This window comes from Euleptes europaea, chromosome 3 (assembly GCF_029931775.1).
Source record: "Euleptes europaea isolate rEulEur1 chromosome 3, rEulEur1.hap1, whole genome shotgun sequence".
Lineage (NCBI taxonomy): Eukaryota > Metazoa > Chordata > Lepidosauria > Squamata > Sphaerodactylidae > Euleptes > Euleptes europaea.
In genome coordinates, this window is record NC_079314.1 from 92,059,145 (window position 1) to 92,085,899 (window position 26,755).

At 45.9% G+C, this 26,755-nt stretch overlaps 1 protein-coding gene across 1 annotated transcript; it reads right to left on the minus strand.

The window, feature by feature from the left end:
- Positions 1–1,312: 1,312 nt before the first annotated feature.
- GGA1 (golgi associated, gamma adaptin ear containing, ARF binding protein 1) lies at positions 1,313–26,486 on the minus strand. Its single transcript, XM_056847156.1, has 17 exons — positions 26,419–26,486; positions 23,717–23,801; positions 22,131–22,206; positions 18,230–18,328; positions 16,164–16,287; positions 15,147–15,247; positions 12,815–12,895; positions 12,037–12,174; positions 10,850–10,931; positions 10,135–10,242; positions 9,748–9,903; positions 6,788–6,852; positions 4,501–4,670; positions 4,093–4,379; positions 3,220–3,389; positions 1,725–1,835; positions 1,313–1,529 (listed from the first exon to the last, which is right to left on the minus strand). Exons 1-17 carry the CDS (start codon positions 26,459–26,461, stop codon positions 1,419–1,421), a joined length of 2,007 nt encoding a protein of 668 aa, XP_056703134.1. The 5' UTR covers positions 26,462–26,486; the 3' UTR covers positions 1,313–1,418.
- Between the last annotated feature and the right edge of the window lie 269 nt (positions 26,487–26,755).

Genomic DNA, 26,755 nt, shown 5'->3' on the forward strand with positions numbered 1-26,755 from the left:
AAAGTAGAAGCATCCAGTCACAGCAGAAACCCCACTCCACAGGCCTTCCCCACCAAAAGCAGCCTGTCACTGTTCAAACAGATACACCATCCCATGTGGGTAAAAATGTCAGCCCAGCCCTAGAGTCCTGCGTGCGGCTCCTGTCCACGGAGCCCAATTCCCCCTCCTGCAGAGCAGCTTGGCAAACAAGAAGCCAAGGCCAGGCATTTCCACAAGCAGCTCGCTCATGACACAAGAACAAAGTTAGTCATATAGGCCGCAGCCTCCTTCGCTCGCAGCCTGTGAGCACGCCAGCTTGTGAGAGGGAGAAAAAGGGGTGGTTACAGCTGGCAAGGATGTGTAGGGGAACTTGCTGTGCCAAGCTTTCCTCTTCCACAACCTCCTTCTGTGCCACAGTCTTAACTGCTGGAATTTTTAATATGGAGAGGTGTTGGATTGCCACATCCCACAGCCAGCATTGATGAGTGGAGACCCCCCTTCCCCATTTCTTTCCCAGCAGCTACCTGGGATATCCATTTCCCACCCTGACCAAGGAAGCTACGGAGTGGAACAACCACAGTCACCCCCAGCAAGCTGCAACAGCCACTAAAGTACAGCCCCTGCCTCCTAACTGCACTGTAAGGCAACAGCACTAGTCCTTCTTGTATAAGGCATGTTGAAGTAGACGCATGAGGCTTCCTTCCTCCCTGACATCTTCCTCAGATTCTGCTCATTAGCGGCTTAACATGCATGCTGGGGGGGGGGGGAATCAGCCCATGCCCATTTTGTTGGGGAAATAAGCACCTCGTGAGCAAGAAAGGCCCACCTACCCTGTTACCCCAAGGTCCTGCTGCCCTCGGAGACAGGAATGAGCCAGTGGGAGCTCCTGAGACAAAACAGCAAGGCTTTTTGCCCCACCCAAACCCACCAATCCAGCCTTGTGTCCTGGGTGCAGACAAACACAGCAAGAGGCACCGCTCCCTGCACCAAGCCAACCCAGCGAGGCCAGCACTTTAGGTTTGCTCATGGAGTGCTAAAGAACTAAGGGGAAAAGGTTCGACATAACCTTAGCGAGAAAGGAAAGAGGTCCGAAGAGTCTATCCCTGGGGCCAGGTTTCTCAGAGCCAGCCTCGGCTAATCATTGGTGCCTTGCCATGAAAGGAAAAGCACAACTGGGAAAGCAAGAGGAGGGTGGGGGCTTGGAAAGTGAAGGTAGAAAACAGAGAGCAACTCACTCAAGTCATCCCAGTAGTTCCGCCAACCCTTAAAACGGGCACCCCCTCCCTCATTTGCCTGCCATCCTCCACAAACAGCATACAGTTGAAGGCCAGCGTCCTAGTCTGAGAACAGAGTCTGAGTGCTAGCCAGCCTTGGGAGGGCTCTTGTCCTGGGGGGAGGCAGAATCCTTAGAAGTCAGACGCAGCCCACCAGCTGCAGCCCTAGAGACTTCCCCATGACTCTGGAGGGGGGAACTGGTCCACGTCTCCCATTTCGTTATAGGTTTGGTCTGCCATGGTGAAGGTCAGCTTGTATCGTAGTCTCACTTTCTCCTGCACAGAAGGAAAGACGGACAACAATTAAGAGGGCAGAGAGGAGTGCAGGGCAGTGACCACCCCCCATCCGAAATAAGGTTGCAGAGGGGTGCTGGTGAAAGAGGGCTCACGGGACACCGGTGCCTCTGGCAAAAAGGTACTGGCAGGGGAGGAGCCGCTGCCGCCACCCCGCTCTTTAGAACGTGCAGTTACCTTCTGTGGGTTCGCAAGCAGGAGGACCTGGGTGATTGCAGTGGGGGGCACAATGGGGTTGAAAGCTGGGAGCTCCGTTCCAGAGGGAGGCTGCAGTTTCACCTTCATCACCTGCAAAAATGAGGGGCACCTGTACCAGTTAAGAGCACAGACAAGAGAATCTCATGCACTCACCAACGGGCAATCAAGCCAACGGGATCCCCTGGTTGAAGGTGCCTTCCCACACACACTCTCCCACCCCCCTTTATTTCATCTGCCACTGCTGCTCAAAAATCTTTAAAGCTTATTCAGTTTTATGCTGGCCACTGGTTTAAAACTTGGTCTAATTGTTGGTTTTCCGATATGTATATTTGATCACTCGAGAGTAATAGCTGAGAGACTGCCAGATATCAGTGTTTTACACAAATAAACAAACCAACAGCATCACACCAACTTGTTGACCAGTTCCAACTACTTCTGTGCCGCTCTAAAACAGTTCCTCCTATTGATCACATCAATCAACCTATGGGGTATTTTGGATCATGACAGTAGCAACTCTCTCCCTCCCTCTCCCTCTCTCCTGTACAGCCTCTGCAAGCTGCAACACATTTCAAATAATGGGTTACAGGAAATGTGAAATTACAGAATGATTTCCCTTGAAATCTACTTAAGGATCCACAACCAGTGGATCTACTTAAGGATCCACATCTACTTAAGGATCCACAACCAGTGACTCATGGGCATTTATGAAGCTGCCTTATTTTGAGTCAGATATTTCCAGTGAATGGCAGGAAGTCACACAGTATCTATCACATTTTTACCGTCCACAACTCAGTGAGTTAGGTCAGACTGAATAACTGGCCTAAGGTCAAGCAACAAGCTTCACAACTAAGTGGGGATTTGACTCCATGCCTCCCAAGTCCTAGTCCCTCTAATCATCATACCACAACAACCACTCTGTTGAAGCTAAACTAGTCTAGGTCTGGCCAGAGTCTGGATGGAAGGCCTCCTGGGAACCTGATGTCTGCTGCCTTGGGTTCCATGACGGAAGAGAGGTGGGATGATGTAAACATACACTGTCTTCTTCAGCAGATCTCCAAGGTCACATGAAGAGGATTCCCCCTGCCCTCTACCCAATATCCTTCCAGTGGAGATGCTGGGAGTCACACGTGGGACGTTCTGCAAGCAAGCCACATTCTCCAATACCAAGCTGAGGGCCTCTCCCAAAACGCCACCCCTCTCCACCCGAGTTGTCGAACATCATAGAAAGGATGAAGGAGCAGAAGCTGTAGGGCTAGCGGGCAGCTCTAGGGATGCTGGCAGTCCCTTTCTAGCAGGGGAAGCCGACCCGCTGTCTTCCTCCTCAAAGCAGCCTTGGCAACAGACCAGTGATCTATTTTGCTAGAAAGAATTTTAACAGACCAGTGGGAGCCAATTTCCCTTGGCTGTAGAGGAATTGTGTAGGGGAGGGGGGGAAAGAGAAGGTTATGCTATTTTCCCACCATGAAGATATCACCTTTGGGACAGCAGACTGAAAGATGATGTTCTTAATGGGCAAAGGGGCTGTACTGATCATGGAGATGACCACCACCAGCACATCAGGCCGGTCGGGCAGAGAGTCCTTGGCGAAGTGGAAGAGGACACGGAAACCGTGTTGATCATATACAGTCACCGGGAGGATATTGCCTGGAGTGAAGCCACGTCAGAATGAGAGCAGAAAAGAGAGGGGGATTAAATCACTTACTGGGTAAATAGCAACATCCTGGGCATTCCACCTGTGCCTTTCTGCAGCACAAACAGGATCTGTATGACCCCTCCCCCCAACAATTAATGTCATTTCAATGAACTGTCTGCCTCATCTCAAATGCTTAGGGTAGGTTACCAAGAGATCAAAGCAACACAAATAAGCCTTTACAGTTCAAATAGCAACACACATTTAAATAAATGCTTCCCCTTCACTAGTTTAACCTTGGCCCCCCAAAGCCAGGCTCAGTAAAAATGTCTTGCAACAAGTGCAGAAGACTTCAAGATTGCAGAAGCCAGTCTCCAGGGAGATTGACAGCCACACCAGCCATTAAGGTTGCTTCCCTATGTAGCCTTTGTATATGTACTTTGTGCACATTAATTATACTATTGAGAATGCATTCATAGCGGATTTCTGATTGATGGGACATGGTGGGCTACACCCTCCTAGTCCACCAGAGTTGAACAGGCTACTGAGTCCAACACACTGCTGTGAGCTAGGGCCATTAATCCCTCGCTGCTATTCTACTCCATTCCACCCACCCTACAAGCAGAGGGGCAGTGCTTTTAGAGCAAATCTCTCTGCATGTCTTAAGCAACTGAGCCAAGCCACATAAGTACAGATTAAGCCTATCCTCCAACTTACTTGGCTTGATAGATTCCAGAGGCACAGTGACATTTGTCAGTGAGATTTCTTGGAGGGCTTTCGAAGCAGGAAGGCCTGCTGTGGGAAGTGCAGCTGCAGAAGGCGGAGGGGGCGCTCGAGGGACCACCACAGGTGCTGGTTGCTCTGAAGGCAGGGGCAGGGGTGCAGGAAGGTTTGAGGAGAGACTCTGGAAGAGGGGTGGGGTGCTGTTGGTGGTCACTGATGGGCAGGAGGCGCTCTTGTTTTGGAGGTCACGCAGTGTTAACCGAGGTGGCGGCTGCTTCTCCCTGCAAGGTGGACAAGAGACATGGGCTACTGTGACAAGAGGCAAGTGACTTACCTGCACTTCACCTGGAAGCCAGCCCCTGCCCAAAGGCATTCCCTGCCCTTCCCCACCTTGCTTCCTACCATCTGACTTGCTGAGACTCTGGTGGGAGGGACTGTTGCAACAGAGCCTTGCCCAGCAGGTCCAGGTCCTCCAGGCCACTGGTGGCAGTGGGAGGCGTTGGGGCGGGTGGTCCGGCATCAGCTTTCCCCACTGCGAGAGAACGAGTGCCAAGTTCAGGGCTGTCAGATGACTGCAGTGAGAAGAAAAGGGAGCAATGCAGAAGAATGACAACCAAGCCAGCCAACTAAAGTAAAACCCTGCCAGTGCTATAACCTTCTAAAATCCAAAAGCACAGTGAAATCCAATTGTGTTACATCAAACAAGCTTGCAATTGGAGCTCATTGCCTTTCTGTAAGGTGCATGTGCACCACACAGGGCTACGCCAGTTCCCACAGGGACCAGGCACATACACTGCACATACCCAGTCACTAGTAACCAGTTGCAAACTACTGCAATCATTCCACATAGAAACATTATTAACAAGTGTCCTGGAGTGAGGGGAACCATTCCTTGCACTATTTGGCATATCTGTGGAATTTAAAATATTAGTGCCTTAATTTTCTACAAGCAAAACTGCAGATATACCCAGTACTTTGAGTTGCAAACTGCGGCACCCTATGCTACGGCAGCATGTGTTTGTCATCTGAGGGGGGGGGTAGGGAAAATAAAAGCTAAATTTTAAATAATGTAGTAAACATGGTATATTGACTAGAGTTGGAGATTTGAGGGGCCTGGGTTCAAGTTTCAACTTTGCCATGGAAGCTGGCTGGGTAACCCTGGTGCAGTCACACGCTGTCTGCCTAAATTACCTCACAGGGTTGCTGTGATGATAAATATAAAGAAGGGAAGAATGTTGAAAGCTACTTTGGCCCCCAACTGGGTGAAAAGTGGGGGTATAAATGAAATAAATAAAATAAATACAAATACAATTTGGGCAGAAACAGTTTTCTATAATGACAACAGGACTATCACCATATTTGGATATTGAGTTAAACATAACGTTGAACACACTGAACTCTTTTATAATTATCAAACACATTATAGCATATTAACTGTTGCCAAAATTATTAATGTTTAAACAATAAACATATGCTTGAAAATATGTTGCATGTGTCTACAGTTTACACAGTTGTTTCCTAATGCTGTAATGTTTTTACTGCATATTTTGAGGGAGTAAAACCCTGTCTCTCTCCCCCTCCCGGTATTTTTCCTGTGTTTTCCCCCCTTGACCCTTCACATATCCAGTTCCATCTCTTTCCCAAGGTGGCAAATCCATGCTGACCTAAAAGGCTTTCAGTGCCATACTAACTAGATTTACCCTTCTAAGCCCATTGACTTAAATGGACTTGGAAGAGTGTAACTCTACTTAAGATGGCACTGTTTAAAAAAGTTAACGCCACATTTGGAGGAGACACAGCTTGTCTAGGATGATGCTTGTAGAGAAAGAGGGAGCCTCAAGTTGCCCAGGTCCTTTTGTTTTGTACTACAAGGAAGCTGCCTTATACTGAATCAGACCCTTGGTCCATCCAAGTCAGTACTGTCTACTCAGACTGGCAGCGGCTCTCCAGGGTCACAGGCAGAGGTCTTTCCCATCACCTCCTACCTGACACTTCTAACTGGAGAGGCCGGGGACTGAACCTGGGACCTTCTGCACGCCAAGCAGATGCTCTACCACTGAGCCACGGCCCCTCCCCTAAGAAGGAGCTCCCTCTCCTCTCCCAAAGATTATGGAGGGGAAAGGGTTTGTTTTACCTGCAATGAAGCTTCTTCTCTGGCATGACTGAGGCTCCACTCCACCCCCTTTTCCCCAACAGAAGATCCACCAACCTGGAGTTTAAGAAGATGTTGAGGACAACCTCACACATCAGGGATTTCTGACATACAGGTCGCATCTATGTGAAAATGATATGCCACCAAGATGAAAGGCCATCAAGGTGAATGATTGTACATGGGCGTGTTTGTTGTTCCATGCGTGTGTAATGGGGAAATGCAGCCACCCAGAACCATAGAGTAACACACACACATAACACAATAATCAGATGAAGTTTTTACTGGTCTGATTGACTGTATTAATAAATTGATTGATCATCAGATGCAGTGATCCACATGCAAGTTTTACAGAACAAGTTCAACAGAACAGAAAATTAACCCAGTTGAGCTTAGGCCTCAGTTCTTACCATCATCCCTACACAACACAAGCTTTGCAAAGTACAGTGTCTCCACACTTTCCCTTTGGCCAAAACCTTTAAGCCTGGTTTTTTTCAACCAAGAGCAACCTTACAGTTTTCCCATAACCAAGTTGCTTACCTGGAAACTGTTCCAACCACCGTTATCCGCACCCTGGGCTGAGGGTGGTGCTGGGTCGTTAAGCCCTAGAGAGGGGAATGGAAAAAAGCAGACATGAGAAAGGAGGCCCCTCGATGCCAGGCGACAGGACTCCAAACATCTTCTGGCCAAGGTAGCTCCCTAAATGGTGAACTGCCACTCACAACTCTGCAAGAATGGAAAGAACGCCAAAGGGAGAAGCCCCTCACTCCCTCTTTTGCTCTAATGAGAATGGCATTCAAGATCTAGTTCTCTATCCTGTTGATGTTTGGGCAAAGTGAAATCCCTGGGCTTCGTTCAATGGGTGTGTATTTTTTATTTTATTGTTCCATTTTTAGCTTACCCTTCCTTAAATGAGTACAGAATGTCATATACTGTTACCCTGACCCTTTACCTTCACAACAATCCTGTGAGATCGGTTAGGTTGAAAGCGAACAACTGGCCCAAGGTCACCCAGTGAGTCTCAGGACTGAACACAAACCTGGTCTTCCTGAGCCAAGTCATAGTAGCCGAAAGAGCCTACGTCTCAGACAGGGTCATACTCCTGGCCCATTTATTCACAAGGTACCGAAAGATATAAAAAAAGATGCAAATATCCATTTACACATATACAGTGAGGGAAAAAAGTATTTGATCCCCTGCTGAATTTGCCCGTTTGCCCTCTGACGAAGAAATGACCAGTCCATAATTTTAATGGTAGGTTAATTGTAGCTGTGAGAGACAGAATAACAACAGGAAAAACCCCAGAAACCCGGAGGACAAAAGTCAGAGATTGATGTGCATTATAATGAGTGAAATAAATATTTGATCCCTTTGCAAAAGATGACTTAGAACTTGGTGGCAAAACCCTTGTTGGCAATTACAGAGGTCAGACGTTTCTTGTAGGTGGCCACCAGGTTTGCACACATCTCAGGAGGTATTTTGTCTCACTCCTCTTTGCAGATCCTCTCCAAGTCAGTAAGATTTCGAGGCTGATGTGTAGCTACTCGAACCTTCAGCTCCCTCCACAGATTTTCGGTGGGATTAAGGGCTGGAGACTGGCTAGGCCACTCCAGGACCTTAATGTGCTTCTTCTTGAGCCACTCCTTTGTTGCCTTGGCCGTGTGTTTTGGGTCATTGTCATGCTGGAATACCCATCCTCGACCCATTTTCAATGCCCTGGCTGAGGGGGTGCTCACCCAAGATTTAACGATACATGATCCCGTCCATCGTCCCTTCGATGCGGTGAAGGTGTCCTGTCCCCTTAGCAGAAAAACATCCCCAAAGCATAATATGCCCCCCTCAATGTTTGACGGTGGGGATGGTGTTCTTGGGGTCGTAGGCAGCATTCCTCCTCCTCCAAACACGGTGAGTTGAGTTGATGCCAAAGAGCTCGATTTTGGTCTCATCTGACCACAACACTTTCACCCAGTTCTCCTCTGGGTCATTCAGATGTGCATTGGCAAACTGCAGACGGGCCTGTACATGTGCTGTCTTGAGCAAGGAGACCTTAAGGGCTCTGCAAGATCTCAGTCCTTCACGGCGTAGTGTGTTACCAACTGTTTTCATGGTGACTATGGTCCCAGCTGCCCTGAGATCATTGACAAGTTCCCCCCGTGTAGTTCTGGGCTGCTTCATCACCGTTCTCATGATCATTGCAACTCCACGAGATGAGATCTTGCATGGAGCCCCAGACCGAGGAAGGTTGACAGTTAGGGTTAGGGTTGTCACCTTCTCACCAAGCTGCTTGGCAATAGTCTTGTAGCCCAGTCCAGCCTTGTGCAGGTCTACAATCTTGTCCATGACATCCTTGGACAGCTCTTTGGTATTGGTCATGGTGGCTAGTTTGGAATCTGATGGATTGATTGCTTCTGTTGACAGCAGAACCCTAACCCTAATCTGGCTGGTTGATAGGGGATCAAATACTTATTTCACTCATTATAATGCACATCTGACTTTTGTCTTCTGGGTTTCTGGGGGTTTTCCTGTTGTTATTCTGTCTCTCACAGCTACAATAAACCTACCATTAAAATTATGGACTGGTCATTTCTTCGTCAGAGGGCAAACGGGCAAATTTAGCAGGGGATCAAATATTTTCCCCCCTCACTGTATATATGTACTAAAAGCATAAGAGGAAAATGACATCCTTTAGCCATTCTGATGGCTTCCAAAAATGCTGGCCAGTGCATTCTTACCTGCAGTGAGCGATCTTGTGTGCAAGTCCAAAGCTAGTTTAGCTTTTCTGCTCAGTGTACACCCACAACCTGTCTCGGTCCTTTAACAGGAAACATTTGCTAAAATAGATTTCTATGTAGTATTTTAAGAACATGAGGGAAACAAGTACCCCACTTAGAACAGAGTTGAGTAGCACCGAGACAGAGTTAAAATCCACTGGTGCACCGCCACTCAAGAACGGAATCCATACAGGATCGCAAACAGCTACTTTCCCTTTAAACAGCTGCTCTTTCTGTAAGCAGGCTGACAAAGGGGCCACTCGTGCTTTATACATTTTTTATAGTAATGGGCTGTTTAGATGTCACTTTAAGATACAAGTTATTTGCATACCTATATGCAAAAAAAACCCTAGTAAAATACAAATTTCACAAATATGTTTGCTGCATCTAGAATTCACGAAAGGATTAAGAGCTGCACAGGCCTGATATGATTGCTACCAACAGTGCAATCCTCAGCAGAGTTGCCCCCTTCTAAAGTCAGTGGGTTTAGAAAGGTACAGTTGTGCTCAAGACTACACTGCAAGCCACAAAGTGCACTTCCCCCTGCATCTGCAAAAAACGTTATACCAGAACCTGCCCCAAATGCTCATCAAGAGGACAGAAACCTTTCCCTGACATTACGAAACTAGTAGGAGAGCTATCCTTCAGGACAATGGCAGCCTTTCTACTCAACCTGCCCCGTTTTCACACATTGCTTTTTCAAAACACTGAACATTTTCCTGGACTCACCTAAGGACATGAGTTCATCGTCCAACAAGGATGCAGAGCTGGACTGCTCTGGCACAGGAGCTACGGAGCCACCTGAGAAGGTCGGTATGGCTGAGTATGAGGGGGTAGCAGATGGCATGTCCAATCCTGAGAGGTCCAGAAGTGCTGAAGTGCTGCCTAAGAGAAGAAACACAGCCTGTAGCCAAGAGGAACTAAGAAGGAAGAAAACCGTACCACTGAGCAATCACTCCAGTATGCTTGCCAATAGCTTGTGCCACAATCCTGCACTACTGCTTCACTGATCAAACCCTTGATCTTCTGCGGGATGCCCAACCAATTACTCTTTAAATTCTCCTTTCGGAAAGGGCCAAGTGCCCCTCAGGTCAGCCCGTCCCCCAGCAGCCTCACCTCGGAGGGAACCACCCACAGTCTCGCCATTTATCTCCTCTCCTTTCACAATCTGCTTGTAGAGGTTGATCACTTGCGTGAGGTTGTCGTTGGCTTGCAAAATTTCTGCTGCAATAGGAGGACAATAACATTACAAGAGTGAGGGTTCATGGGCATCCAAAGTTCCCATGACAACAGAGGCACGTGTGAATTCTGAGCCTCTACCATTTATGCTAGAACAGATAGTGCAGGTTAGAGAATTAAGAGAAAGTTTGATTAATTTACAATCGCTTAGCTGACAGTGTTGAATTGCTCTGTTATTTACCAATGTGGGTAAAGAGACTTTATGGCAATGTGGGATCTAGGCTAGCATCTGCATGAAAGCACTGCAAAGAACCCCCTCAAGGTAGCCCTCCCTCAAAACAAAGTTCTATCCAGTAGAGTCACCTGTACTGGATTATATAAAGGTGTGCATGCTGCACATAGGATTTGGGGGAGAATGGAAGAGCAAGAGGAAGTGTGATGGAACTGGGAGAAAACTGATAGCCGTGTGAGATCAAATTCCACATCTTAAGGCAAGACCGTTCCTATCTTAATGCTGACAATCACAGTTACAGTGTGACACAGAGGAATGTGAAGGAGCTGATTCTCTAGGCTGCATCTACAAGCATCCTAAAACAGAGGGATGCACACGAATCAGGGGAACAGCCACAGGCTAAGATGCCTGGTTGCTTACCTAGAGCCTCATCGTTGTCCTCTGTGTCACTGGCAAGCCGGAAAAGCATGGGTCTCATGCGCTCACAACGCTGGTACAACTCCTGTTGGAGAGAGTCAATATCAAAACGCTCACCCTGGACATTACAGTGAGTCAAGAAACATACGGCTGGTTATTAGCTGCGTACAGTACTGGGGTGTGTGTATTTGATACCAATGCAATTTATGATGTGAATCAAATTTAAAAGAAAAAAAAGGGGGGAAGAAGATAGGCAATAATGGTACTCAAAAGGAGCTGCTGAGAATCAATACGGACAAAGCAAATATGAACAGAACATATGAAGCTACCTTACACTGAGTCAGGGCACTGGTCCATCTAACATCAACTGGCAACTCCTCTCCAAGGTCTGAGGTGCATGTCCTGCTGCCCAGGGCCCTTTAAACTGGAGATGCCAGGGACTTCATGCATGCAAAGCATGTGATTTAGCTCTGAACCACGTTCCTTTCAAAATCTGTGCTGAACTGGTCGGATTTCAAACGTCAGTACCTCAAGTGAGTAGTAAATAAAGCTGTACTTTCAGAAACAATCTGCAGTGTGGGAGGGGCTGTGGCTCAGTGGCAGAGCCTCTGCTTGGCATGCAGAAGGTCCCAGGTTCAATCCCCGGCATCTCCAGTTAAAGGGACTAGGCAGGTAGGTGATGCGAAAGACTGAGACCCAGGAGAGCTGCTGCAAGTCTGAGTAGACAATACTGACTTTGATGGACCAAGGGTCTGGTTCAGTATAAGACAGCTTCATGTGTTCATGTAAACAGTGGTAACATTTCTGTATATATAGGCCCTAAGTGATAACATTTTATCATAGTCACAGGCCACTGTGCAATTGTTATCTGGCAGCACACAGTGCTTAGCAGGCAGACATGTTCTTGGCTCCTTCGGCCACCAATGGCTTAGCAGCTCTGTAGTCACAGAGGGGTAAAGGGAGCCTTCAGCTAGACAGCTAAGCACTAAGGGGATTCCGAGGAGAGACCTTCCAGATCCAAGGTCAGTGAGCAGCTTTTAAAAATTGAAGTACATAAGTATTACTTTCAAATGATAGCCCCCTCCAAGTGCACATTAGATGAACCATTTCAGCCTCTTCATGGAAACAGGAAGATGATGTTTAGTGCTACATGAATGACCAAAGGCCTGTACCAAGACCCCCTTTGTCACCTTCATGAGGTCCTCGCTGCTCTCTGTTGTCTCCCCCTTGCTGTAGTTCGTCACCATCTCTGTCAACAGCTTCACATTGTTGTTCACCTCCTCAATGGCATTGACCCTCTTGGAGATCTTCTCCATTCGCTTTTGGTCCTAGAAGGAGAATAAAGGTGAGAGCAGCCTTCCCTCCCCACCTTTACCCTCTGGAGTCTGGAACGGCTGGAATAAGCAAATACATAAGGCCTGGCTTTCTTGATTGGCATTTGGAAAGATTTCCAGTTTGGATGGAGACCTTAAACTATCATCCAGGCCACTGCACAGAGGGAGAATCTTAGTTTAACATGAGGATTTAGCTAGGCTGAACCTCTAGAGAACTCTTGGCCAACTAGGTCTTTACCCCCAATACAATACCCCCAATACAACTACTTCTGAATTTCAGGAACAGACCTCCCCCCACATACACGCAGGCACAAGAAGAAAAATCCCCTGCCCAAAGTTAACAAGGGGTGAAAAACAGAAACAGAGGGGTCTCTACCGTCATTAATTCTAGCCATTCACAGTGCATAATTTTGTGTAGGTGCAGTAGTCATATGGTTAGGCTTGCACTGGGGAAACAGAAGTTCAAATCTCTGCTCAGCTATGCAGCTCACTCTTGCTCAACCACAGCTACTTCACCGGGTCCTTGTGATGATATCACTCTAATCCAAACTCCTTGGAGGAAGTCTGGCATATAAATGAAACAATCCCAGTTGAGAGATGGGGGTGGAAACACTTCTCATGTGGAAATGCTTACCTCTTGAACCATCTCTTTGATTAGCTTGTTGGCAGCTCGGAGATCCTCGGGGTGAGAGCTTTTGAGCAGGCGAGCCAGCATCTGCAAAGACATGGATGTCAGAAGGAGGCAGGCCTGACGTGGCAGGGACTGGCCTAGAGGGATCACTTGGAAACAAAAGAGCTCGTCAGAATGAAACAAGTCTGAGAACTGCATAATGGACAGGCATGAGCCTCAATGTAACACATATTTCTTTGTTTAACCACTCCTCAGACATCCAAACCTCATGTGTCTTGCCAAAGATCAAACCTGAGCTGGGAGGTACTAGTGAAGAGTGGATGGGAATAAATTTCATTTCATCTGCTCTACCTGCAGCACAGACCTGCACAGTTTGTAACCCAGTACAAAGCTGACACAACCCATCAACCACAAACAGTGGTCTGCCAGGAGTTCTAGTGACCTCTCTGTGTTTGCAGTCCTATGTAAGCATCAAAGAGAGCTTCTCTGAATCCTGGTGGGCTACCATAAATGGACAGTGGTCTGGCTTGGTGCTCAACAAGTTGTGTAGGCCTACTCTGCCATTTCAATTTCTTATCAGTTTCTGAAGGGAATATAAAGGAACATTCAGCCAGTTTAAAATCAGCAATGTAAAATTTACTAAATCTATGTTAACAACCACCACTTTTTATTACCACGTTAATTGTAAATGATAGCCTTAAACTTGTTTTCAGCCCTGTGATTTCTTAATCTTAATTCACATCCAGATGAACTCTTGGAAAAATTTAAGGTGCTAATTGTTATGACTTTGTTGGAGCACCTGCAAAGAGGCTCAGGGCTGGTCTCCCTTGATGGCCTCAGACCAGAAATCAGTTCTGTAAAGCTAATAATGACAACGAAAAAACAAACACACATTCAATTCCACTTCAGATGCAACTGTCAAGTAGCGATGGAAACCACAGAATGAACTAGTTCAAAAGGAGTAACAGAATCAGCACATCATGGTCCTTGCCAACCTCCTCCAATCCTAGAGCTAGGCTGGTGCCTTAGTATCAGGCAGGAGAAAGGGTGTGAGATAATAAGGTGCACTCTGGAAAAATCCCTTGAAAATGGGATGTCTAATAGGATGAGATCATCAGGACCATCAAGGAAGCCAAACTCAATCAACCAGCAAAGACAGACACGCCTGCAAGAGGAATGAGTTATGCTCAAACCATCCATTGCTGTTATAATTAATAGCTATAGGCAAAGAAGTCAACTATAAAATTCTAGTCTGCCACAAACTCACATTTGAATCGCCCAAGGAGTTGTTCCAACCACAAGGGAAACTTTGAAAAAGGTCTATTTTTTCCCTACACACTTGAAACCACAAACACTTTGAGCCACTTTTTAACATTTCTGTTGAGGCATTAGCCTGTCAAACCTACATATAGACAGTCATGGCCATATATAGCTTTCAACCACGTAAAAGTATCTGAATGCAAGATGACTCAGACATGATGATCTACACATAGGATTCGTGCTAATTTCTACACAAAATTGCTTTCCATGTTGTAGGTTTGTAGCACGTGGAGTGGCCCTTTGTCTGAGAAATGTCAAATGCATTTAGTAGTGGTCCTCTGGAGAGCAGTGTCATGTTTTACTGACATTGCAGCACGCTTGTATGCCAGAAAAGAGAATCTTCCCAGCAACCTGGACAGCAAGAGAGACCTCTAAGGTGTTTCCTCCCAGTAACTTTAACAGATTAATGCTGCTATGAAATCGGTAACAGAGATTGGCTAGTATTCCAGATAGTACAGGTGCAAAATATATCAGGTGGTGGAACTCAAACTCTAATGCAATGGAAAAACTACAAACAAAAGGGGAATATTAGTGCCAAAAAGCTTAACCAATCGTTTAAAACAAAACATATTCTGATGTGAAGTAAGCTTTGTACTTCTGGGGATCACCAAGAAACATTACAATAAAATCCCTGCTGAAAACACTAGGTGGCACAATACAATTTCTAGGTGCCATGGCAACCTGGTGCCTGGGATTTGTCAAGCCCTGCCTCAACTATCTATGAACTAGTAACACCAGGGGTTTAAACTGAGAGTCCACTTACAAAACAAGCAATAAAACACACACTCAATGAAGAAATGGGCTGCAGAATAATTTTCTGCTATCTTCACTGCAAAAGGACTCTTAAAGAGTCATGTCCAGTCTCCCCACAACCCCTTCTCACCTTTCTTGTCAGGTGATGAGCTGTTGTGAGGCTTCAATATCAGGGCTGAAGGCTCCAGTGTGGGATAGCCACACACACAAGCAGAAGCTTAAAAAAGGCTTCTAGACATTTTGGCACCTGGTTAGTTCTTACCTTGGACTTCTCTTCATCGTCAAATATAACATTCTTTGGCCTAGGGGGAGGAAATTGAAAGGGTGCATCGTCCGGCAATTTGGGATCACACTTCACAATCCCTGCAATGTAAGGTTAGATTTTACCAACCTACAGGCTTCATCCATTTTTCATCAGAATGGCTTGAAGAGATGCCATTTGAAGAGTCAGGAAATGATAGCTTAATAGCACCTTTCCCCCCTTGATCTGCCACGGCCATTTTGGTCAACGTTAGGGTTGTGAATTTCTTACTCCCTTTTCCCTCCATTTCAGAACTTAGAACACAACTTCTTTACAGCCCCAACATTGACCAAAGGAGCTTCCTGGAATGTTCTGCTGCCCTCCCCTCCACCAGTTGGAGTAACTGATAGGTAAAGCAGACTACAGAGTGGGAAGGGAGGCTAGGCTCACTGTATCCATGAATATCCACGCAAGAGAAAATCCAGCAAGCACAATTCCCCTTGAACAAGAGGGGCTGCTCCATTAACAAGCATGTGAACAAAAATTCACCCACCCTAAATGACAGCAATTAGGGGCTGATAAATGGATAGGGGGTGCACCGTCAGACGAGGCCAGTGAACATTACCACTAAGCCCTTCAAGACTTGACGGGGTGGGGGGAGGAAATAAATAAATACAGTAACTACAACTTGGACATGTGGCACTAGGTCATTCACAGTCCCACCACTAGCACCAGCAACAACATACAAACCATTTTCTCTCCAGCCCAGACATACAATGCAGCTGTTGTTCCTCAGTAATAATTCCACTCAGTGTTACAATACCTAAGATACAGGGCAAAGCCTCAACACTGCCTTCTCCTCTTTGGTATTGTTTTGGAGAGTGATGAGGCCATGCCATTGTGCCCTCGGACTCAACAGTTGTACAATGGGTGATTAAAAAGAAAATCAGAATGTTAGCTCAGCTTTGGAAGAGGCACTCTTCCAAGTCTGCACAGACAGCAAACAAAGTGGGGGAGCTGCAGAGCATGATCTCTCACCTTGCTTCTTCAGCATCTTATAGGCCTCTGTAATCTTTACTTCATGCGGCAGCCCCAACATCCAGCTATACATCAGCTCCAGGATCTTAGATTTCACTTTCTCCGAAGTCCTACTTCCTAGATACTGAGGGGAGGCAATCATACACTCATGTCAAATACAAAGGGACTACATTTAGGAAATCCTGGGGGAGGAGGCTTGAACAGAGATCTCAGTGCATTTTGTACTCAAGCACAAGGTGAACTCGGTTGGTTGCAGTGAGGTGAACTGAGAACGACAGTTAAAGTGTTAATCAGGCACCCTCAACAGCAAGAGGCAAAGCCACATTTAAATCCCATTTGCTCTTCCATCACCAGTCACTTTTACTACTGGCAAGCATCGCTATTAATATACACTGCCATATGTAAGGACCTAAAAGGAGAATGGGCAGAATACAAGCTCTTCCCAGTCATGATAGAATCATAGAGTTGGAAGGGACCACCAGGGTCATCTACTCCAACCCCCTGCACAACGGAGGAAATTCACAACTACCTCCCCCTTACACCCCCAGTGACCCCCTACTCCATGCCCAGAAGATGGTCAAGATGCTCTCCCTCTCATCATCTGCTTAAGGTCATAGAATCAGCATTGCTGACAGATGGCCATCTAACCTCTTCTTAAAAATCTCCAGGGAAGGAGAGCTTACCACCTCCCAAGGAAGCCTGTTCCATTGAGGAACCAATCTGTTAGAAAATTCTTCCTAATGTCTAGATGGAAACATTTGATTTAATTTCAACCCATTTGTTTCTGCTCCGACCTTCTGGGGCAACGGAAAACAACTTGGCACCCTCCTCTATATGACAGCCCTTCAAGTACTTGAAGATGGCTATCATATCACCTCTCAGTCTTCTCCTCTTCAGGCTACCCAGCTTCTTCAACCTTTTCTCATAGGACTTGGTCTCCAGACCCCTCACCATCTTTGTTGCCATCCTCTGGACCCATTCCAGCTTGTCTACATCTTTCTTAAATTGCGGTGCCCAAAACTGAACACAGTACTCTAGGTGAGGTCTAACCAGAGCAGAGTAAAGTGATACCATCACTTCGCATGATCTGGACATTATACTTCTGTTGATACAACCCAACATCGCATTTGCCTTTAATGTTAATAGGCAAGGTTAGAAAACCTAGAATAGCAGTGATTTTCCCATACTCAAGAATATTAGGAAATGCCTTGCTGAATCAGACTAGTAGTCCATCTAGCTCTGCACTCTGTTCCAACAGTAGGCCCAAGAGCATCCTTTAAGGTAATTCTAGGTGGCTAAGATGTTAAAACACACAGGGAGAAGAAAATGATCACTACCCAGAACAGGACAAATCCCACACAGTACAGATCCTTTCCATAATTCACATCAATGCCCCAGAGCCAAAAGGTGGGTTTACTTATTACTCATCTAATGAACATATATCTGAACCACCCTCTATCCCTTAGTATGGAAAAGAAGATGTTTCCAGATTAAGTGATCTTAAAGAATTTAGCTGTTAAAAAGCTAGGAGTTTCTCCAGCTCCTGTTGACTTTTCTCCAGGAGCAGAGGGTGTTGCAAGGCAAGTGAGTCTTGTAAGCCACCCCTCCCAGTGACTTGTAGTAGCTGCTGGTAGAAGGGAACCTGCTCTCTCCTCTAGGATAGGGGGAAAGGGAATTCAAAAGCTGCCCTGGGCCTTGTTAAAAACATGCAGGGGGATACAAACTGAACGAACTGATGAATTAAATTCCTGTCGGTGAGGGAACATGTGTAATGTATGAAAGAGCCCAGACCTCCCAGCATACGCTAAGTGAACTCCTGCTGACACAAGGGACTTGCCAGTTATTAAAATGCTGCAGCAGTTCTGCCCATGCATTCCAAGTGCTTGCACTGAGATTCTCTAACAGTGTAGTGAATGCAAAGCCTGTGCTTGCCTGTAGCAACTTTCTCCTTACTCCCACCTGTTAAGGATCAAAGAGTACAAAATCATCCCTTCTTTGCCCTTTCACTGCAAGCTACGCCAACCCTCCCTTCCTCTCAGCCCTCCCATCCCAGCAATGAGACCAACCTTAGGTGACACCACCTTGATGAGTTCATTAAGGAAGCGGAACTTGCCCACCTCGTTGTGGAAGCGCTTGCCACAGTTTTTCATACAGGCCTCCAGCACCTGCAAGAGAGCAAAGGCTAAGAAACTTGGGCACTGTGATTCTTGTAGGTTATCCGGGCTGTGTAACCGTGGTCTTGGAATTTTCTTTCCTGACGTTTCGCCAGCAACTGTGGCAGGCATCTTCAGAGTAGCATTAGAATCAGCACCTTACAAACCTACAGTCTGGTTCAGGTTCGTAGATGATACATTTACCATTTGGAGCCATGGTGAAGAAAAATTAATGGACTTTCTAAACCATCTTAATAATATCCATCCAAACATTCAGTTTACCATGGAAAAGGAAATTGAGGGTAAACTCCCATTTCTTGATACCCTTGTCATCCGTAAATCAAACCTTCAGTTAGGTCACAAGGTCTACCGGAAACCAACTCACACAGATCGCTACTTACACAAAAACTCCAACCACCACCCCCGACAGAAAAGAGGAATAATCAAAACATTAATGGACCGTGCAAGACGGATCTGTGAACCACAGTTTCTCAAGGAAGAAACTAACCATCTAAATCACGCACTGCTAGCAAACGGCTACTCCAAGAATGAAATCAGAAGGGCCATTGAACCAAACAAAAATCAGAAAACTCAAGAAAAACAGTCTCCCATAGGAAAGGTATTCTTGCCATTTATTAAAGGAGTCACTGATAGGATGGAGAAACTTTTGAAAAAACATAACCTACAAACAGTGTTTAAACCCACCAAGAAAATACAACAAATGCTACGATCAGCAAAAGACAAAAGAGACCCCCTCACCTCTGCAGGAGTATATCGTATACCTTGCAGCTGTGGAGAAGTTTACATCGGGACCACAAAACGCAGCATACAAACAAGGATAAAAGAACATGAAAGATACTGCAGACTTGGCCAACCTGAGAAATCAGCAGTAGCTGAACATGGACTGACACAAACAGGACACAGGGTCTTATTCCAAGACACTGAAAGACTGGACAGTTCTACCAACTATTTTGTCAGATTGCACAGAGAAGCCATTGAAATTCATAAACATCAGCACAACTTTAACAGAAAAGAGGAGAGTTTAAGAATGAATAAGGCTTGGCTTCCTGCCCTGAAAAACCTCCAGACAAAGACAACATTCAACAATAGCCATACAAATTAGTTCTGCATTACACACATTAACAGATCACTTCAGGATACAATGGTTCCATATTAACATACCATACCCTCATTAGCACATTATCTTGATACTTACAGGACAATACTTTTGCAGGACAATACTCAGCTCAAACCCAACCCCTTTCTGACTATATATTACTCTTCCTACACCCTTGACACTGAGAGACACTGTCCTTCAGTGTTACTACTCTGAAGATGCCTGCCACAGTTGCTGGCGAAACGTCAGGAAAGAAAATTCCAAGACCACGGTTACACAGCCCGGATAACCTACAAGAACCAATGAACTCTGACCGTGAAAGCCTTCGACAATATTTTGGGCACTGTGAGTTCAACTTCTTCCAGTCCCTGCTCCAGGATGCAGTTCAATGAAGGCGGGGGGGACGGGACTATTTAGGAAAGTACACACGGAGCATCCATATGATGCATTCCCTTCAGATTGCTTTAAATAGATCCCTTCTCTGCTCAAGGGAACAGTACAAGGCCTGTGACGCTGCCTGATGCTGACTCAGACCATGGGTTCATCAAGGTCAGCATTGTCTACTCAGACTGGCAGCAGCTTTCCGGGGTCTTTCACATCACCTACCACTTGATCCTTTTTTAGCTGGAGAATGCGGTGATTGTGCCTAAGACCTTCTGCATGCCAAGCAGATGCTACTGAGCGACAGCCCCTCATCCAAGAGAACACAGACAATCACAGGACAAAGCAGGCACTGCTGATGATGCCATAGCATTTCCACAGTACTGGCTGATGTCACGTCCAGGGTTTTGCCCATACATGACACTGACACATAATGCAGTGTCACCACTGCCCCAGTCCCGCCCCAAAGCTTCCAGGGTTGCCAGGCAGCAGTCTGCAATCCCTCTGCTGATTGTCTCTGTCCTCCAGATTCTCCCATTCCCACAGCACCAAGCCCCACCCATATTATCTATTCTGGTGGAAAGCCATTTGTGCTTCTGTTTTCTTATCAAGCCAGCAAATCTACCCATATGGCTGCTATTAATAGGGTCCCACAAGCCTTATTTTAGGCTCCAGTCTGGTCTCATGCATGTTATCTCCCCCTTCTTATGAGGAGGGAAATAACCAAAGGCAATCCCATCTTCACCCAATGCTGGATTACCCTCTGCTTCATAGATTCACTGAGGTTGGAATGCACCTCTTTATACTAAAACATAGACAAGGAAATGGCTGCAAGATGACCTGCGTATGCTGATAATCCATTCCAGAAAGCCTTTATTAGAAGTGGCATAAGCTCCAAAATGCCGCAAAAACAGCATCTGCTCCTCCCAGGGAGGAGATGCCTCATCCCTCCTTTGAGGAGTGCACAGGTAAGGAGAATTCATTAGACACAGAGTAATGCCTTAGACTGTTCTTATTAGACACCTGATCCAAAGTCTCAAATATCAATAGGAACTACACAAGTTAAAAAAGTGTCTTAAATGTAGTGTTAATATGTATATACACCCCATAATTAGCTCCAATTATTTAAACCAGCATTTCTCAATGCTTTGGTTCATGTCCAAATAAAGTGATATTACTGGATTGTTGCACATGTTGCTTTGAAGTTCTGTTTGAAACGGTGAAGAATCACACTGCCTACAAACTGTCCTTTAATAACCTCAGCCTGGGAGAAAGTTTCTAAGGATCTGTGATGGAAATTCTACAACAATCTCCTTGGAATTGTCATACACAAAAGATTTCACAGGTTGCAAAATCTAGTTGGATTTTTTCATAAAGAATGTTTCAGGGTATTTCCTCAGTTTCAGGCTTTGACAAAGGGCCCTCCCTGCTTGATTTGGAACAGATACTGCTTTACTGGCAGAAGGGATAAGCTAGATATAGTTAGCTGGATGTCGGAGGGAAAAGTTGCCATCTCTTTAACATATCTATTATCTCTTTTTATCCCGCCCTTCTCACAACAACTCTGTGAGGTAGGTTAGGCTAAGAGACAGTGATTGGCCTAAAGTCATCCGCTGAGCTCTAACCACTACACAGCACTGATTCTCCTGAGAACTGGTTCACTTGTTTTAGCCATGTGGGTTATTTTATTCTTTGGGACCTTGAATGGAAAAACTCTGCTTTGGACTACATAATCATCAGCTCCCTTCCACCACTAACTCTATATTATTCATGCTCGTATTACAATGCAAGTTAGCAATATGATTTGATAGCTGTCATGGGCAATGAACAAGTTGTCCACCCCTGCTTTGAGTTACAGTCCCACATTACCCAGGACAAAAGGTTGCCAGGACAAAATTTCAGAGATACAGAAAACAATGGAGTTAGTGGGGGGATCCCTTTGAAATACAGAGCAGCCTATGAAAATGCAAGGCAACTGAATAAGACAACTATCTTGCTACAGGAATGGAAATCAACTCTCTTGAACTGATTACTCTCAGACCTAAGAGAGAATGCTCTCCAAGAGGTGCAGGGCCAGACAACTTGTTCAACATTATGATCCATCCCAAGGTGGAACCCAAAGCAAAAAATAAGTATACCTCTCAAACAGACTTACAGTGCTAATCCTAAGAACGCTTCCCAGGGAGTAAGCCCCATAGAACAGACCTTTACAGAATTCTGAGGAGACCTGCTTAGGATGGCACTGTTATGATATTCATGCATGAACACTCTATACCCTTTCCCACAGCCAGCAGTAAGAAACTCAAGAACTCTTACCGTGAGCGCCTGAATGGCTTCCCATTCTTGTGGAGACTGGATCTTGTGGGCTAGAAGCCGGGTAGCAAGGGGTGGGCTGAATGCCAAGACACAGGAATGGTTATTGAAGGATGCTTAGCTGTGACACTGACCGCACTATCCATCATACTTCTATTACATTTTAACCTCAACCCTTCCTCAAAGAAGCTCAGGGTGGCGTTGTTCTCCTATCCCCCATTTTATCATTACAACAGCCCTGCCAGGTAAGCTAGCGTGAGAGACAATTAATGGCCTGCACAGCTGAGAAAAGATTTTAACCTAGTTCTCCTGGGCCCTAGTCTGACACTCTAACCACACAGGCCCTTGCTGTGAAAAACTATTGTTATGGAGCCTTCAGTTATACTTGGGGTGAATACAAACAACATCTTAGTTTTTGTGCTTGAAGGTTTAAAACTTGAACTCAAGGGAACTTTTGCTTCAGTTTGGCTTGCAGCATTTCTGTGCTATGGTGGAGATTGGTGAGTCTCGTCTTTCAGTGAGAAGGCTCTGTTCTGGGAGTATTATTAGCAATAAACAAAAAAAGTCACTGCAAACTTGTGCAGAGTGTTTTTTAACCCGCACTAAGCTGCTGAAGGAAGGACTCCCACACCAGAGGCAATAAGAAATTGTTTCACCTCTCTATTAAGCACTACATGGAAGGGCAGGGGGAAAGACCTGAATGCATCAATGATACAAGGATCCCTCCTCTCCCTGACACATTCAGGTCTCCACACTTCAAATCTTTCCAAGCTGACTCACACCAAATCTCACTGCCCCTATGTTTTGCAAAGCTCCTGCTTTAAGAAATTTATCTCGTTCATCTTTGCAGTAATTGTATGAGTCAGGTCATTCTCACTTTTCAGGTGGAGAACTGAAACAGAGAGACAGGGACTTGAACAAGCTGAATCCAGTGAGTCATTGACCAAGATTCCAATCTGTTAGATCACCTTAGCTCTCATTGTGGGAATTTGACTGTGGCACTAGATAAGGATTTCCCCACCTCTCATGCTGCATTATAAGACCATTTAAAATCTGATTTTGTGCACACTGTCCCTTCAACAATGCTTTGATTCACTAAACACCTAATTTATTTCTGTTACTGTTTATTTTCTACATTCTACAACTCCCAGCTACCCCACACAAAAATATGATAGCCTCCCCACACATTCCTGGGTGTTTTTTTTTTTTTTTTGGTATGTTTGTTTGCCAATACCTCCCACAAACTTGCATTGTACTTTTCCTTATAGTGATGTGTGTTTTAACATCTTTAAAAACAAAGAAAAAAACCCAATACCTAATGCAAAGAACACCTATCCCAAAGATGAAATTCATAATGTATAAAAAACAGGCAAACAACAATTCTGGGATGTGAAGATACAAACAAACTGAAGGAAAACAAAATGATAAGAACTGGAACAAACAGGAGTTGGTATAATCATCTCATTTTGAATGTACGGCCCTCTTAGAAACCTCGTTCAAACAACGACTTAGGCTGCCACTATCTGCCTCTAGGGGCAACACTCACAAACAAATGACATTTGGTGGGAAAAGAGGATAGGCATACTAACCCTTCTAGCTCCTTATTGAGCTGATCACAGAAAGCATCGATGCTGTCCCATTCTAGGTCCTTGTTCAGAGGATTTGTCGCCTTGTCTAGATCAGAAGAGAAAAAGAAGTCTTTGTGAGGGTAAGAGATCTAACCTGCAAGCAAGAATGAAGAGTAACTGGGAGCTCTTTGTCAACAGTAACACAAAAGATAGGAGGCACGACACATGGCAGAAAGAAGGTAGTGGGTTGCCAGCTTTTTCGCTCTATCTCACCCAGTCCTCCTCCTTACTGCAGCCCCTGTCCAATACAGCTTTTGTTCCTGCGGGGCCCACAATTCCCAGCACAGCCTTTTTGGGGCTCCTTCCTTTTCCACCAGCAAGATAAGCTGGTTGGCTCCAGAGCAATATTCAGGGCATCTTTGGAAGGGACAGCACAGTAGTGGTAGAAGACTCATTTTGTATGTAGAAAGGCTCAGTCGCCAGCATCTCCACTGCAAAGGACCACAGGTAATAAGGCTAGGAAAAACCACAGCCTTGAAGAGCCTCTGTCAGTCAGAGTCAGCAGTACTAAGGTAGGATGTTAAACAATCTGGTTTAGCAGAAGACAGAATGAATGACATCTGGGAACTGGCACAGGGGTGCCTTATGCATGGGCTCTTTGACTCACATTCACCCCCAGACTGACTCGGTTGTTCCTTGGAGTTATGCATGAGTTTTTCTGTCCAGAGTTGACCTTGCGCCCACCTAGCACTTTTCTCAGATTTTCCCAATGCTGTTTTGCCACAAATTTAAAGTCTGCTCTGAGATCAACTCGGTTCAAATTGTAGCTATTTTGTGCATAAGACATCCCAGGTTTCCCCCTCCTCCTCCAGCTGCACGGGGGGGGGGGCAGGGAGGAAGCAAGTGTTTGCATAATCAGGAACCAACTTAGCTGCACTTGCATGGGCTCCACTTAAATTCATTACAGCACAAAATCAGTTGCAAAGAAAATGTGGAATGGATTTTCCATTAAGGTCACTTGACTCAGATAGACTACTCTGGCACTGGATCGACAGCACCCAGAGTGGAATAATGGTCCTAGGGAACAGAATCGGTGCTCTGGGACTGAAATGACAGCCCCCAGAGAGGAATTACACCTTCTGGGAGTAGCAGAAGTGTTCTGGGACTGGAATGCCAGCGCCCTCTGGGTGCTGTCAATCCAGTGCCAGAGTAGTCTATCTGGGCCAAGAGACCTTAATGGAAAATCCATTTCACATTTTCTTTGCAACTTTTTTGAGCGCTGTATTGTATTTCAATAGAGCCCATGCAATTTAACTGGCAATCCTGGCTCCTATGATCTTCAATGGGCCTTCCAGCCTGTCCCATTGTTTCCAGTAGGCAATCCTGTCATTCCTTTTACTACACCCATTTGCAGACTACAGCCAATTACAAAGCAGTGTATTCAAGGGACAGGGACTCAGACACTTCGGATTTGTGCTGGTGATTCTGCATTACAAAAGCTTACTCCTGCTACTCCAGGACTTTCTTTGGGGGCAAACAACCACCATACACAGCATTTTGAGAATTCAGATCAGAAAACTGTGGATCAAAGGAGCATCTAACCCAAGGTAAAATTCCCATGCATAAAAGACCAAGGAATGATGGAAAACAGCAGCATCTGGCATCTCAACCACTGGGAAAATGCCAAATCTGTATTTTCACCAGCTTGCATTATTTAATTTTACTTATTTTTAAAACAGTAGCAGGGAACGAAAAGATGCTTAGTTTGAAACATACCTCTACCTGAAACATGATATTCCAACCCAAGAACCTTTCCTGCACAACAAAAGTAGGATCTGGACCAATCCTAAAATCTGACTCAGGCAAATGTGGAAAACAAGTAACACAAACCTTAGTCTAAACAAGCACCACAGGGGCAGCAAGAATATACATACTTCACAGAGTCTTTTGGCACCTAAATTCCAACACACACACACAGAGTTTTTATGGAAGAGTGCCTGCTTCATTAAGCAGGCACAGAGATCTCCAAATACAATATCCAAATAAGCACGTGTGCTTAGGACTGTAGCACTCTATATTTAAAGACACTTAATTAAAAATCCATATCCCTTAACACAACTTTAACCATCCTTGTCATTTCAAACCAGAGTGGATAAAATATGCTTGGGAAGCGGGTGGATCTTCTCCAACCTTTTGCTGACAGTTTCATTCACTCCTGAGTACACGGCTAATACTAAGCCCCATGCTATTCAAATGAGATGTTCTTGCAAGCCTACGTGCAAAGCATGGGCCTACCCTTCCACCTTAGTGACTCTTAGTTTGAAATCATCGTGGGTTGGGCAGAGGCAATTAAGGCAAGCAATCTTAAGGACACTTTCCTGGGAGTAAGCCCCATTGCATAACACGGGGCTCACTTTTGAGTAGACCTGCTTAGGATTGCTCCCTGAAGGTCCCAGGCTAATTAACAAGGGAACAGACTGTGCCCGGGGAAGGGGAACCCATCCTCTCTCTCTCTGTCTGTGTGTTTATGCAAGATGTCAGCCTCTCTATTCTTCTGTTCTCTTTCTCAGAAGATTCTCGACAGCACTTTTCTCTCTGCCTGACCAACGGGCAAAACCCTTCTCGAATGACTGTTGGGCAACGGCCGAATCTGAAATAGGAACTGTTAAGGTTCGGGGGTGGGGGAGGGGAGTGGACCCCCGGAGGCGCCTCCCCCCACTCACTGATCCTGGACTCCAGCGTCTCCGCCTCCATCCCAGGCTCCATCGGCTCGGTCGCCCCTCCCCCCGCCGCGGCCTCTCGGTTAAGCGGACGAGGTCCTCGGCGCCCTCCTGGTCCGGGAGCGTGGAGCCATAGAGAAGGAACTCGGATCGCCGCCTAGAGCGTCGCTCTAGAAACCACAGAGCTGCGGAAGTTACGGCTGGAACGACACGAAACCTATTCCCAACTTCCTGCTTTGCGCCACCGAGGCGGCGGCGTCTGCCTAGAGCGTCACACGAGGCGAACGGAAGCGCCGCAGAGAAATCACATCCTCTTCAAGGGACTACGGCGGCTTCCCGG